At 44.3% G+C, this 13,547-nt stretch overlaps 1 protein-coding gene across 1 annotated transcript in view; it reads left to right on the top strand.

Moving 5' to 3' along the window:
• The window catches only part of LOC137381297 (potassium/sodium hyperpolarization-activated cyclic nucleotide-gated channel 1-like), a 298,099-nt gene that overhangs the window by 131,882 nt on the left and 152,670 nt on the right, over nt 1–13,547 (top strand). The window contains exon 3 of the mRNA XM_068053685.1: nt 6,667–6,828. Coding sequence (XP_067909786.1) covers nt 6,667–6,828 — 162 coding nt within the window. The remainder of the gene's footprint in view (nt 1–6,666; nt 6,829–13,547) is intronic.

Genomic DNA, 13,547 nt, shown 5'->3' with positions numbered 1-13,547 from the left:
TCAATGATGGAGGAGCCCAGCACATCAGTGCGAAAGGTAAGGCTGAAGCATTTGCAACAATCTTCATCCAGAAGTGCCGAGTTGATGATCCATCTCGGCCTCCTCCTGAAGTCCCCAGCATTACAGATGCCAGTCTTCAGCCAATTCGATTCACTCCGCGTGATATCAAGAAACGACTGAAGGCACTGGATACTGCAAAAGCTATGGGCCCTGACAATATTCTGGCAATAGTACTAAAGACCTGTGCTCCAGAACTTGCCGCGTCCCTAGCCAAGCTGTTCCAGTATAGCTACAGCACTGGCATCCACCCTGCAATGTGGAAAATTGCCCACGTATGTCCTGTACACAAAAAGCAGGACAAGTCCAACCCAGCCAATGACCGCCCCATCAGCCTACTCTCAATCATCAGTAAAGTGTTGGAAGGTTTCATCAACAGTGCCATCAAGCGGCACTTGCTTAGCAATAACCTGCTCAGTGATGCTCAGTTTGGGTTCCGCCAGGGCCACTCAGCTCCTGACCTCATTACAGCCTTGGTTCAAACATGGACAAAAGAGCTGAACTCAAGAGGTGAGGTGAGAGTGACTGTCCTTGACATCAATGCAGCATTTGACTGAGTATGGCATCAAGGAGCCCTAGCAAAACTGAGGTCAATGGGAATCAGGGGGAAAACCCTCCGCTGCCTAGAGTCATACCTAGCGCAAAGAAAGATGGTTGTGGTTGTTGGAGGTCAATCATCTGAGCTCCAGGACATCACTGCAGGAGTTCCTCAGGGTAGTGTCCTGGGCCCAACCATCTTCAGCTGCTTCATCAATGACCTTCCTTCAATCATAAGGTCAGAAGTGGGGATGTTCGCTGATGATTGCACAATGTTCAGCACCATTCGTGACTCCTCAGATACTGAAGCAGTCCGTGTAGAAATGCAGCAAGACCTGGACAATATCCAGGCTTGGGCTGATAAGTGGCAAGTAACATTCGCGCCACACAAGTGCCAGGCAATGACCATTTCCAACAAGAGAGAATCAACCATCTCCCCGTGACATTCAAAAGCATTACCATTGCTGAATCCCCCACTATCAACATCCTAGGGGCCACCATTGACCAGAAACTGAATTGGAGTAGCCATATAGACACTGTGGCTACAAGAGCAGGTCAGAGGCTAGGAATCCTGAGGCGAGTAACTCACTTCCTGACTCCCCAAAGCCTGTCCACCATCTACAAGGCACAAGTCAGGAGTGTGATGGAATACGCTCCAATTGCTTGGATGGGTGCAGCTCCAACAACACTCAAGAAGTTCGACACCATCCAGGACAAAGCAGCCCGCTTGATTGGCACCCCATCTACAAACATTCACTCCCTCCACCACTGGCACTCAGTGGCAGCAGTGTCTACCATCTACAAGTTGCACTGCAGCAATGCACCAAGGCTCCTTAGACAGCACCTTCCAAACCCGTGACCTCTACCAGCTAGAAGGACAAGGGCAGCAAATACATGGGAACACCACAAGTTCCCCTGCAGGTCACACACCATCCTGACTTGGAACTATATCGCCGTTCCTTCACTGTCGCTGGGTCAAAATCGTGGAACTCCCTTCCTAACAGCACTGTGGGTGTCCCTACACCAAATGGACTGCAGCGGTTCAAGAAGGCAGCTCACCACCACCTTCTCAAGGGCAATTAGGGATGTGCAATAAATGCTGGCCTGGCCAGCATCGCCCACATCGCATGAATGAATAAATAAAAATAAACAATTATGAGTAATACAATATTTTAAAGGTCTACACTCACTCCTTGTTTTTTTCCCAGTACAGGAGATCACTGGAGATTGACACTCCAGAATTATCTGTCAGTTTCTCAATTTCTGTGGTTTAAATGTTTAAAGCAATATTTAACATTTTGTCGATCAATAAACAGTTAATCTCATCAGTCTTGGGACAGTCTTAAGCTCTCACTTATTCTGCTTCCTAATGCATACTCTTGTCTCTGATTCTGACCACCTTTTTCCTTTTCTGATCCTGCCGCCCTCACTCCATGACATAAATAACCCTTTATACTTAGCTCTCTGTTTTGCTGTCATTATTTCTCTGATACTGTCTGATGGCTCTTCCTATCGTGGCTCATGATGCAGCTTTGTGCTTATGCGCTATCTTGCAGTTTCTTGTTCATATTTTGGCCCCTATTCTAGCTGTGAACGTGACATGGAAACAAGTTTGATGGGGGATGAACACCAAAGTAAACTGAGCAGACGAGGGAGTTGAGGGCACATTGGAAAGAGTAGACAACACGGGGCATGTCAGTGACGAGAGAGGAAAATGAGATACATCAGGAGACGAGAGAGACATGGAGGCATATTGAAGGGAATGCAATATGGAGGCATATTGGGAAAGTGAGAGCCATGGAGGCACATTGTCGAGAGAAAACAACACAAAGTTATATTGGGGGTAGTGATATAGAAGCACATCAGGAAAAAGAGGGACACAAAGGGTGGAGGCACGAGGGGAAGCAAGAAAATAAATGTATCCTGGTGGGAGAAGAATGTGGAGACATAGAGGAGCGTGCTAGAGGGGCTTATCAGGAGAAACAAGAACATCAAAAAACAAGGTTGAAAAGTGGCATGGTTAATCAATGGGGGAGAGGGACTTGATCCCCAATGATGTCATTATCACTCATAGTTTAGATGAAAATATTCGGAAGAAGTCCATAAAAGTGGACAACATGATATTGTTAAAGATAATTCCTTATCACTGTTTTGAGTTTTTGGATGATGGCAGCATTCCCTCTTGAAATTAAATTGAAGAAACATTGAAATCAATGTTCCGAAGGAAATATTTTGATGTGCAAAACTATTGGAATGTTTACTGCACCAATCTTTAGAGAATGTTAGTACATCTACTGGATATTCCATATGGGAGTGAGGGAGAGGCAACATCAGAGCCAGGGTTAGGATTGAGAACTGTCATGGCAGGTGTATTTTGTTATTGTCACAGGTGTTTTTGTTTTCTTCCTTGACAATTTTTTATGGCTAGAGAAATTCAGAAAGTCTTTTTTGGTAGACTGTGATTAGTGAGGTAATAATGAAAAGATAAAAGATATTTTAATCGAAAGAACTGTTGGAAAGAAAAAATAGATACTGCAGTCAACCAATTGGAAAAGTGAAGAGACAAAAAAAATTAACAATTTTTTGCGAGATTAAATCACTGCAATTTAGAAAATGTAACATTTTTCAAAACCATTCTCATATCACTTAATTTTTATTGGAGAACTGCAGCTGATATAAAGCGGGGAGTGGGATTAGCTGAATTGTTCTTGCAGAGAGCCGGTATGGACACAGTGGGCTAAATGACCTCCATCTGTGCTGTAATCATTGTATGATTCTATGACAAAGCCAAAAACAGGTCTCAAACTAAAATAGCAACCAAAATTTCCTTAGATTTTAACTGTCCTAGAGATGAAACCTATGTTTTGTATCTAAATGGACTAATGGGTTCAAGTAATGGACAATGGTACTACCTACAAATGTGTTAAGTGCCAGCTTTCCTCAGGGGTAGCAGTCTTGTCTCTTGAGTCAGAAGTTTGTGGGTTTAAATCTCACTCTAGATTTTAAGAAAATAACCTTGGATTATCTTTCAGTGAGGTACGTAGGGACTATAATATTGTTGGGAATGCTGTTTGGCCAGTAGCACATTATTCAAACCTTTTTCTCACTGCTCCATTGGACAGGAAAGAAGCCATTGTGCCATTCAATGATGAGCAGGGAGTTTTCCTGAGCAGTATTTGTCCCTCAAACAGGACCACCAAGAACAGATTAACTGCCCATTTATCTTGCTTTATGTTTGTGGGAGTTTGCTGTGTAAAAATTTGTTTCCTGTGTTTGTTCACATAACAACAATAAGTGCTGCATTTCAAAAACGATTCATTGTTTGTGAAATGCTTTATGGCATGCTGGGGATGTGGTAAAGTATTATATTAATGCAAGTTTTTAAAAACAAATTCTTAATGGGCTAATCTTTGCACAGTGCGATTTCAAGGTGTCTGTCCTCTCAGCAGTTTGTGAGAGTGATAAGTTGCAACTAATAATAGTGTCCCTAATGGGAATGGTGAAACGGCCATTGGGTTCAAAAATAAAAATTGCCTCATTCTCCAATGCTGTTGCTCTTCGACAGATATTCTGACATTGAAACATAATTTTTAAAATGCTTACCATGAAGTTATGATTTGATTGGTCGATTATACTACACATAGAGTGGGTTTGACACAAAATGTGAACATAGCTCATCAAACTGGCAGGTCTTCACATTTTGGCAAGCACTGTGGAATCACCTCAGGGATGTGACCTAACATCCTAACCTGTTTTAGCCTTTTTTATTGTTAGTACTGTCTCGTTGGCTTTTGGTCATATGAAAATGTATCCAAAATTTGGATGCCAATTTGTGTTAAGCATGGAGCTTTTAACTTGCTTGACTAGAGGTGATATGAATCTGGCAGGAGAGCTAAGTGAGCAAGATCAGCATCCTTTCCTGCTACATGCTCCAAGATCAGTGTTGAAAATTCCCCACATCACGTAAATATGCAAAATAAAAACAGAACGTGTTGGAAATACTCAGCAGGTCTGGCAGCATCTGTGGAGAGAGAAACAGAGTTAACCTTTGAGGTCTGAGACAATTCAGGACTGATCAGAACTGATGAATGTTCACAGACCTGAAACGTTGGCCAGAATTTTATGCCCCCACCCCGCCACTCCCAGGAGCGGGCTGGTGTCGGGGGGCGCTGGGATCGTAAAATTGAGTGGGAGGCAGGAGGTGCCATTCCAGACGCCATCCCGTCCCCGCTGCAATTTTATGAGGGATGGCAGTGAGAAACGGCCTGTCCAGGCCAATCAAGGACCTTAAGTAGCCAATTAACTGCCACTTAAAAACCTCCTCCCACTGCCGCTGGTAAAATACCAGCGGCCAGCGGGTGACTGAGACCCCTTAGGAGGCCACCCAGTAAAACCTGGTGGACTCCTTGTGGAATGGGGGAGGCCCTTGCCCTGTGCACCTCCTCACAGCCCAACCGCCCCCACTGCACTACACTTCCACCCCCCAAACCTCCGAATCGACTGCTGATTGGCTGGCAGCTCTTGGAGGTGGGACTTCCTGCAGCAGAGGGTGTAAGTCCTGCCCAAGGTCCCGCTCCCAGGCCCAGTGGAAGCTGGCTCACCACTGACTTTGTGGCCGGTGGGCAGGGCCTCCCACCCAACGTAAAATTCCGACTGTTAACACTGTTTACCTCTCTCCACAGATGCTGCCAGACCTGCTGAGTATTTCCAGCACTTCCTGTTTTTATTTCAGATTTTCAGCATCCGCAGGATTTTTCTTTTATTTACGTAAATGTTTAAGCCTCCCTGGACTCATGCTCCCTGATTCTCTGTTGAATGCTGTCTGTCTTCCTATTCTTCATACCCAGGCTACTCCACACAAAGCCTCCCTGCAAAAAAAATCTCACCTGTTCCTTTCTAGTTGAGTTATATCTGTGGGATCAAACTTGGATGCTTAGTACAATCAGACAATATTGTAGAGCTGTTTTCAATGGATAATTATGTATTCTTGCATGATTTGTATTAACAGTATGGCAATATAATGAAACAAATTTATATTGGTGACCAAGCAAATTGAGTCACCCAAGTGTCAGGTAAGAATTTACTGTTGATTGTATCAAACTGATTCACACTGGGGAGCTCTTCATGTTGCCATAAAACTCATAAAGTACAATGGACCTTTTTTTATTTCCAAAATATACTTTATTCATAAAAATCTGTAAAAAATACATTACCAAACAGTTTCAAACAGCACCAAGTCAAAAATTACAAAAGTACAGTGGACCTTTGTATAGTCATTGTTCATACTGAAGAGTGTAGGTAAAAAGGCAGCTGTGTGATGAGGCTGAAAACATCTTTCTCACACCACCGAAAGGTGAATGATCCAACTGGCACTGAGCACAAAATTATGATTTAGATATCGGTCCCTTGCTGAATTCTCTGTATGTTAACTACCAACTAATTTTAATTATTAATTTTACCTTCAGGCCAATAAAACATTAAAGGCTCATAATTCATTTCCATGACTGCCTTTTAAATTGTTGTGTGTCAGGCTCTAGCTGATACTTTTTTTTATTGTCCCAGGAAATTCTTATCTTTTGGGGGGAACAATAAGGAAAATACTGATGCATAGTTGTCACTAAACAACTGAAGTCGCTTTATTTTCTCTAATAAATGATCAGAATTCTTGGAAAAGATGTTTTGCTGAATCATCAATTCCTCATTGATGACGATTTACAATCAAATAAAGGTGGAAACAAACAGAATTTCCACCTGTAATTGTGAAGCTAACTGTTGCATTCTGAAGTGGAAGTTTCAGTTACTCTAATGTTACTCTACAGACGGTGATTTTGTCAAATTACTTACTGTACTGCCTTTTTCTCTTGTTTCACCTTTTGTATTGCCAGCTTAGAATTCTGTGTGTCAGCAGTGTGATACCATTTCGTACGGTGTCAAGACAACCATAGCTGCACTGCATCTATAATCCAAAGGCTTCTGAATGCTCTCACTCGATAGGCATAAGAATATCACTGAAAAAATTTACCAAAGAAGCTAAATATTAAACCCTAATTTTTTTCTGTGTTGCCATTTCAGATTTTCCACATGACATATGATTTTGCCAGTGCAGTGGTGAGAATATTTAATCTCATTGGAATGATGCTTCTGTTATGCCATTGGGACGGTTGTCTCCAGTTTCTAGTTCCGTTACTTCAGGATTTTCCCCCTGATTGTTGGGTGTCCCTAAATGGTATGGTTGTAAGTATTGTTACATTTTTTTTATGTATATTCCTAAGGCTTTCTTGATAAATGATCCTGGGCTTCAAGGCAAGCCCATTTTAAATTATTATGTGTGCTGGGATCATCATTTCAAGACTTGGGATCTGATTCTTCTGAAGACTGCCATTGCATTAGTTATCTAAATCATAATTGATTTCTCAGTGCTAGTTCTGAGGCAGGAAAAATCTGTACAAGCTGGACGGTTTGCATCTGAATAGGGCTGGGGCTACTGTTTGCGTGGAGAGATTAACAAGTGCCAGGTCGGAGTTTAACCTAATTTGGCTGGAGGTGGGTCATCAGGATGCAACAGCAAAGAGGAGAGACAAGGTGCATCAAAAACTAGGAGGGACAAACAGCAACAGAACAAAGAATAGTGTAGAAAGAACATGAATTAGATGAAGGAAAGAAGCAAAGATGTCTAGCATGAATTTCAACGCATGTACATTCATGTGAGGAATGTTATAACTCAGGGCGATGAGCTAGAAATGCAAGTTGTCACATAGAGGGCTACGATATAGTGGCTATAACTGAGACTTGGCTTAAACAGGGGCAGGAGTGGAAAGTAAACATTCTTGGCTACAATGTAATTAGGATGGATAGGGAATAGGAAAAAAGACAATAGTTGGGGATTGGGGCTGCATGGTGGCATTATTGATAAAGGATAATATGTTTCTATAGAATGCCGATATACTAGAAAATTCAAAGACTGAGTATATTTGGTTCGAGTTAAAGAACAGAAAAGGAGCTGTTACATTGCTACATGTTTACTATTGACTCTCAAATAGTGAGGAGGTGATCGAGGAGCAAATCTGTAGGCAAATTTCAGAGAAATATAAACATATTAGAACAGTAAGAGTCGGGGATTTCAATTACCCTAATATGGACTGGAAGAAAAGCAGTGTAAAGGACAAGGAGAGTGAAGAGTTCCTGAAATGTGTACAAGACAACTTCCTTAATCAGTACATTCCTAGCTCAAGGTGGTAGTACGAAATTGGCTGAGGGATAGGAGGCAGAGAGCTGTCATCAATGGATGTTTTTGTGTCTGGAAGGAAATATTGAGTAGGGTCCTCCAGGGATTGGTATTAGAACCGTTACTTGTCTTGTTATATAGAAATGACCTGGGCATAAGCAGTACAATTTTGAAGTTTGCGGATGATACAAAACTCGGCAACATTATAAATAGCAAACAGGATAATAACAGACTTCAGGAGAACATTGACAGACTGGTGAAATGGGCAGACATATGGCAGATGCAATTTAATATGGATAGGTGAACTGATGCACATTGGGAGAAACAACATGGAGAGGGCGTATAATCTAAATGGAACTATTTTGAGAGGCGTGCAAGAGCAGAGGAGGTGGTGGCATAGTGGTAATGTCACTGGACTAGTAATCCAGAGCCCAGGCTCATGCTGTGGGGGCATGGGTTCTATCCCACCACAGCAGATGGGGAAATTTGAATTCAATTAATTAAAAATCTGAAATTAAAAGCTAATCTAATAGTGACCATGAAACCATTGTCGATTCTTGTAAAAACCCACCTGGTTCACTAATGTGTTTTAGGGAAGGAAATCTGCTGTCCTTATCTGGCCTACATGTGACTCCAGACCCACAGCAATGTGGTTGACTCATAAATGCCCTCTGAAATGGCCCAGCAAGCCACACATTACGAGGGCAATTAAGGATGGGCAATAAATGCTGACCTACTCAGTGATGCCCACATCCCACAAACAAATTTTTAAAAACCCACCGGCAGCAGCAGCCTTCTCCTCAGCCACCTGCCACTCCACAGGACAGAAGAGATGAGCACACATCTCCAGCTTACAGGAAGCGATATCCCAACACAGAGTATACAGGCGGAGGCTGAGCTTTCTGGTCATGACTGAGCAACATTGCCTCCAGAGGCTCAGACTTTCACGGCAGGACATTTACAGCCTCTTGGAACAGGACCTCCTTCCAAGTGGACTAAGTGGGCACGCTTTGCCAGTGGTGGTCAACATAGCCCTGAATTTCTTCACATCAGCTCCTTCCAGGGCTCTGCAGGAAATATTTGTAGAATCTCACAATCTACTGCTCGCAAGTGCATTTCCCAGGTGATGGATGCAATGTTTACCACAGCTGCCACTTATGTCCACTTCCCTATTGATGAGGCCACTCAGAATGAAAGGGCCTGGGATTTGCTGCTCTGGCTGGATTCCCACAGGTACAGGGGGTCATAGATTGCACACATGTGGCAAACAAGGTGCCCTCAGATTAATCAGCAATATTCATTAATCAAAAGAGATTCCACCCATTTAATGTTCCGCTGGTATGCAACCATGCATGTCTGTGCAAAATACCCAGAAAACTGCAATGATGCCTTCATTCTATATTAGTGAAGTTTGCCACAGATCTTCGCACCTGCAAACAGAGTCGGAGGATGGCTCCTTGAAATGTGACTGATCACATCTGAGGAGCTCTACCGCTGCTTCACAGGAAAGGTACAGCTGAAGCAACATGAACACAAGAGTGATCATTGGGAAAGCCATTTGAATGGTGAAGATGTAATTCCAGTGCCTGGATAGATTGGAGGGCACCTTTCAGCGTGCAGCGGCCAGGGTGTGCAGAATGGTGGTCTGCTGTGCCTTGCACAACGTAATGCAGCAGAGAGGACTGATGCTGCAAGAGGAGGAAGGTGAGAACAGCAACAACTTGTATTTATATAGCACCTTTATTGTAATAAAACAACCCAAAGTGCTTAGGGAGCGTTTTAAAGCAAAATTTGACTCCGAACCACATGAGGTGATATTCGGTCAGATGGTCAAAGAGCTAAGTTTTGAGGAGCATCGTAAAGGAGGAAAGTGAGGCGGTGAGGTGGACAGGTTAAGGGAGGGAATTCTAGAGCTTAGGGCCTAGGCAACTAAAGACATGACCACCAATGGTGGAGCAATTAAAATCAGGGATGCTTGAGGCCAGAATTAGTTGAGCACATAACTCAAACGGTTGTGGGGCAGGAGGAGAATACAGAAATATGAAGGAGCAGGGCCATGGAGGGATCTGTAAACAAGAATGAGGATTTTAAAAGTGAGGCATTGCTTGACGGGGAGCCACTGTAGGTCAGCGAGCACAGGGCTGGTGGGTGAAAGGGACTTGGTATGAATTAGGACATGGGCAGCAATTTTGGATGATCTCAAGTTTACAGAGGGTAGAATGTGGGAGACCAGCCAGGAGCATATTGGAATAGTGAAGTCTAGAAGTAACAAAGATATGGATGAGGGTTTTGGTAGCAGATGAGTTGAGAAGGGGCAGAGTCGGATGATGTTACAGAGTTGGAAATAGGCAGTCTTCATGATGGCATTGATATGTGGTGGAAGCTCATCTTGGGGTCAAATATGACACCAAGATTGTGAACAGTCTGATTCAGCCTCAGACTGCTGCCAGGGAGAGGGATCGAGCACTAGGGAACATAATGTGTGGCAAGGACTGAAGACAATGGCCTTGGTCTTTCCAATGTTTAATTGGAGGAAATTTCTGCTTATCCAGTATTGGATGTCAGACAAGGAATGTGGCAATTTAACAACAGTGGAGGAGTCAAGGGAGGTGGTGGTGAGGTAGAGCTGAGTGTCCTCAGCGTACATGTGAAAACTAACGCAGTGCTTTCAGATGATGTCACTGAGTGGCAGCATGCAAATGAAAAACAAGAGGGGGCCAAGGATAGATCCTTTGGGAACACCAGTGGTAATGGTGTGGGAGTGAGACGTGAAGCCATTGCATGTGATAGTCTGGCTGCATTTAGATAGATAAGAATGAAACCAGGCAAGTGCAATCCCACCCAGCTGGACAACAATGGAGAGACGTTGGAGGAGGATGGTGGGGTCAACCTTGCCGAAGGCTGAAAATGGATTGAGAGAACAAAGTAGGATAATTACCTTTGTCACAGTCAGTTAGGATGTAAGTTATGACTTTGATATAAGCCGATTTAGTACAGTGACAGAACGGAAACCTGATTGGAGGAATTCTACCGTGGAGTTCTGGGAAAGATAGACATGGATTTTGAAGACAACCACACGTTCAAGGAGTTTGGAAAGGAAAAGGAGGGTGGAGGTAGGACTGTGGTTTGCAAGAATGCTGGGATCAAGAGTTAGTTTTTTGAGGGGAGGGGTGATGATGGCAGATTTAAAGGAGAGAGGGAGAGCACTTGAAGAGAGAGAAATGTTAACCATATCAGCTAACATGGGGACTCGGAAGGAAAGTTGGGTGATCAGCAGTTTAGTGGGACTTATATTGAGGGAGCAGGAGATGGGTCTTATGGACAAGCTGAGATTGAAGTGGGCATGAGGGGGAATAGGAGAGTAACTAGAGAAAGCTGTAACTACAGAGCTAGGGCAGGGGGAACTTTAGAGGAAGTTTAGCCCAGTGAGCTAGTAGAAGGGAGAGATGTGGCAGAGGCTGCTGAACGGATGGTCTCGCCCTTGGTGACTAAGAAGATCATGAGCTTCTCGCCCTTATTGCTGGAGGTGATGGTGGAAGGAAGAGGGGAGAGGGATTTAAGAAGATGGTTTGTAGTTGAGGAAAGAAGCTGGGAGTTATCTCTGTACTCCAGGATAATCCTGGAATAGTGAGCTGAGAGAAGGACACAATAGTGATCTAGCCAGATCTGGCAGTGAATGGCTAAACCAGCTGTCCACAATATCTATTCGAGTTTGCATCCCTTGGACTTAAGGAAACAGAGATAAGGACAGTACTAGGGTCTGCATCTTTGATGGAGGAACCTCCTCTGAACAAGGTATCTGCAGCTGGAAACATAACTGCCAGGACTGCATGGAACAGACTCATTCAGGCATGCTTCAGCTATCTGAGGCAGTGCAGACATCTGGCACACCAATTCTGAACTCACTGTGCCCACCCCCCAGCCCCCAGCACAAAGTATCCCTCTCACTGACATGCATTGTGCATAGTATACTCTTGTCATATCATTTTCCTCGAGGCTGAAAGCCATTTGGCAAGAGACTGGTAACAAAAGGGAAGGCTGGGAACGGAAGCTTTGAAATAAGATCTATGGTACATAAATATTGGCAGTAAAAGTTGACAATTTACAAACATCTAAACACCCATGTATATTCCTTGTGAAACTTCAAAGTCTTTCTCTTCCTTTTCCTACTATTCCTATGTTGTGCTAACCCTGTGTCTTATGCAGAGCTAGAGGCCGCTGCTCATTTCCCTGCTGTGACTGCTCAGTTGCTCATGGATGACATCTTCTGGGTTTTGGAGCCTGTGAGGGCTCTGCCAAAGACTGACCCACCTGCACCTGTGCAGAGGTGGACTCGGCCATCAGGACAGGAGGCAACATGTAGGGTTCTGACTGAGTGGTGGGGGGGGGGGGGGGTGGTGGGGAGGAATGGGAGCTTTAAGCCTAATCCTGACTTCCGTACCCTTTTCTCCATCTTCCCACTTATGACCCACCTACACTTCCCTGCTAGTCAAGAGCTGGAGAGCACTTTTCTGCATTTCAGTGAGGTGTTGAATGGCCAAGGCAAAGCTTTCTTCCAACATATTTAAGCTGGCAGACTGAGTTGCAGGCCGTTGATGAGGGCCAGCATGTACTTGGTTACCTGCTGTCTGATGCTCCATGCAGGTGGCCATTCTTTCCATGAAGGTGGACATCAGCATAAAGACCTGAGAAATCATGGCACTCATGGCGAAGACAGACTCCTCCAATCTTTCTCCAATTGTGCACTGTGCCTCCTTCAAAACAGTCCTCTTTGTCGATGACCTCTGAGGCTCAGCATCTGCGTCCAGCTAAACAGTGCTTGGAACATCTTGTGCGCTGCAATGGGGACTCTCCAGTGCTGTCCCTGTTTCCAACACCTGCTCCTGTGCCCTTGTGTGGTTCACTATGTGAGAACTCAGCTACCTGTCTTGGACGCCCCACTGAGCTGTCTGTACCTGGACTGGTGGAGCGTGCACGAGTTGTCTGATGGTGCTGCCTCAGACTGCGCCACTTCTTCTGAGGAATATTTATCCTTCTGCTGCACCAGATACTGTATCAGTATCATATATACTGTATTGTAGGACTTGCTGGAGATGAAAGACACGAATTAAAACTGACAAGGTGAAAGGGTTAAAAGTCAGTATTGTGCAGATCATCATATATCAGTGGATGCTGACATTAAGTTAGCATGTTGTCTGTTATGCGGCTGTGTTATATCTAATTCTATCACCCGGTGTCTGCGAAATCCCCAGCTCTCCATCGTCAATGGCCATGTATTCTAAGACTCTGCTCATCTCCAGTGCTTCATCCTCAGTAGTAGTTAGGGTGGCTATGACTGGAGGGCCACCCACAGTTCCCAGCCTCTCCCTGGTGTTCTGTACTCTCTTCTCTCTTCCCCTGCAAGGAGAGGAAGTAGAGAGTTATGAGTGTGAGAAATGGACTGTACTGAGAGGATGGAATGACAAGATTGACAAGACTGAGAGATAGGTGTGTGATGACACTAAGATGAAGCTGTGTGTGAGTGTTGGTTCTTCAGATGGGGATGCGAGGAGGATCCCCCGAAAGATAGGGATAGATGGATCTGCAAGTTGTGTTTGTCTGAGGAGTGCTGGGCAGGAGAATGCTGGAGAAGTCAGAGTGAGGGGGTTGGCACTTGAATGTGCCAACATTCAACAGGCAGCAGGCAGCTTTCCTGCCTGATGAAGTCATTGAACCTTGATATGGCACT

Source organism: Heterodontus francisci, chromosome 1 (genome assembly GCF_036365525.1).
Source record: "Heterodontus francisci isolate sHetFra1 chromosome 1, sHetFra1.hap1, whole genome shotgun sequence".
In the NCBI taxonomy this organism is placed as follows: domain Eukaryota; kingdom Metazoa; phylum Chordata; class Chondrichthyes; order Heterodontiformes; family Heterodontidae; genus Heterodontus; species Heterodontus francisci.
Note: the sequence above shows the minus strand (reverse complement) of the source record. Positions and strands in the feature narration are given on the sequence as shown.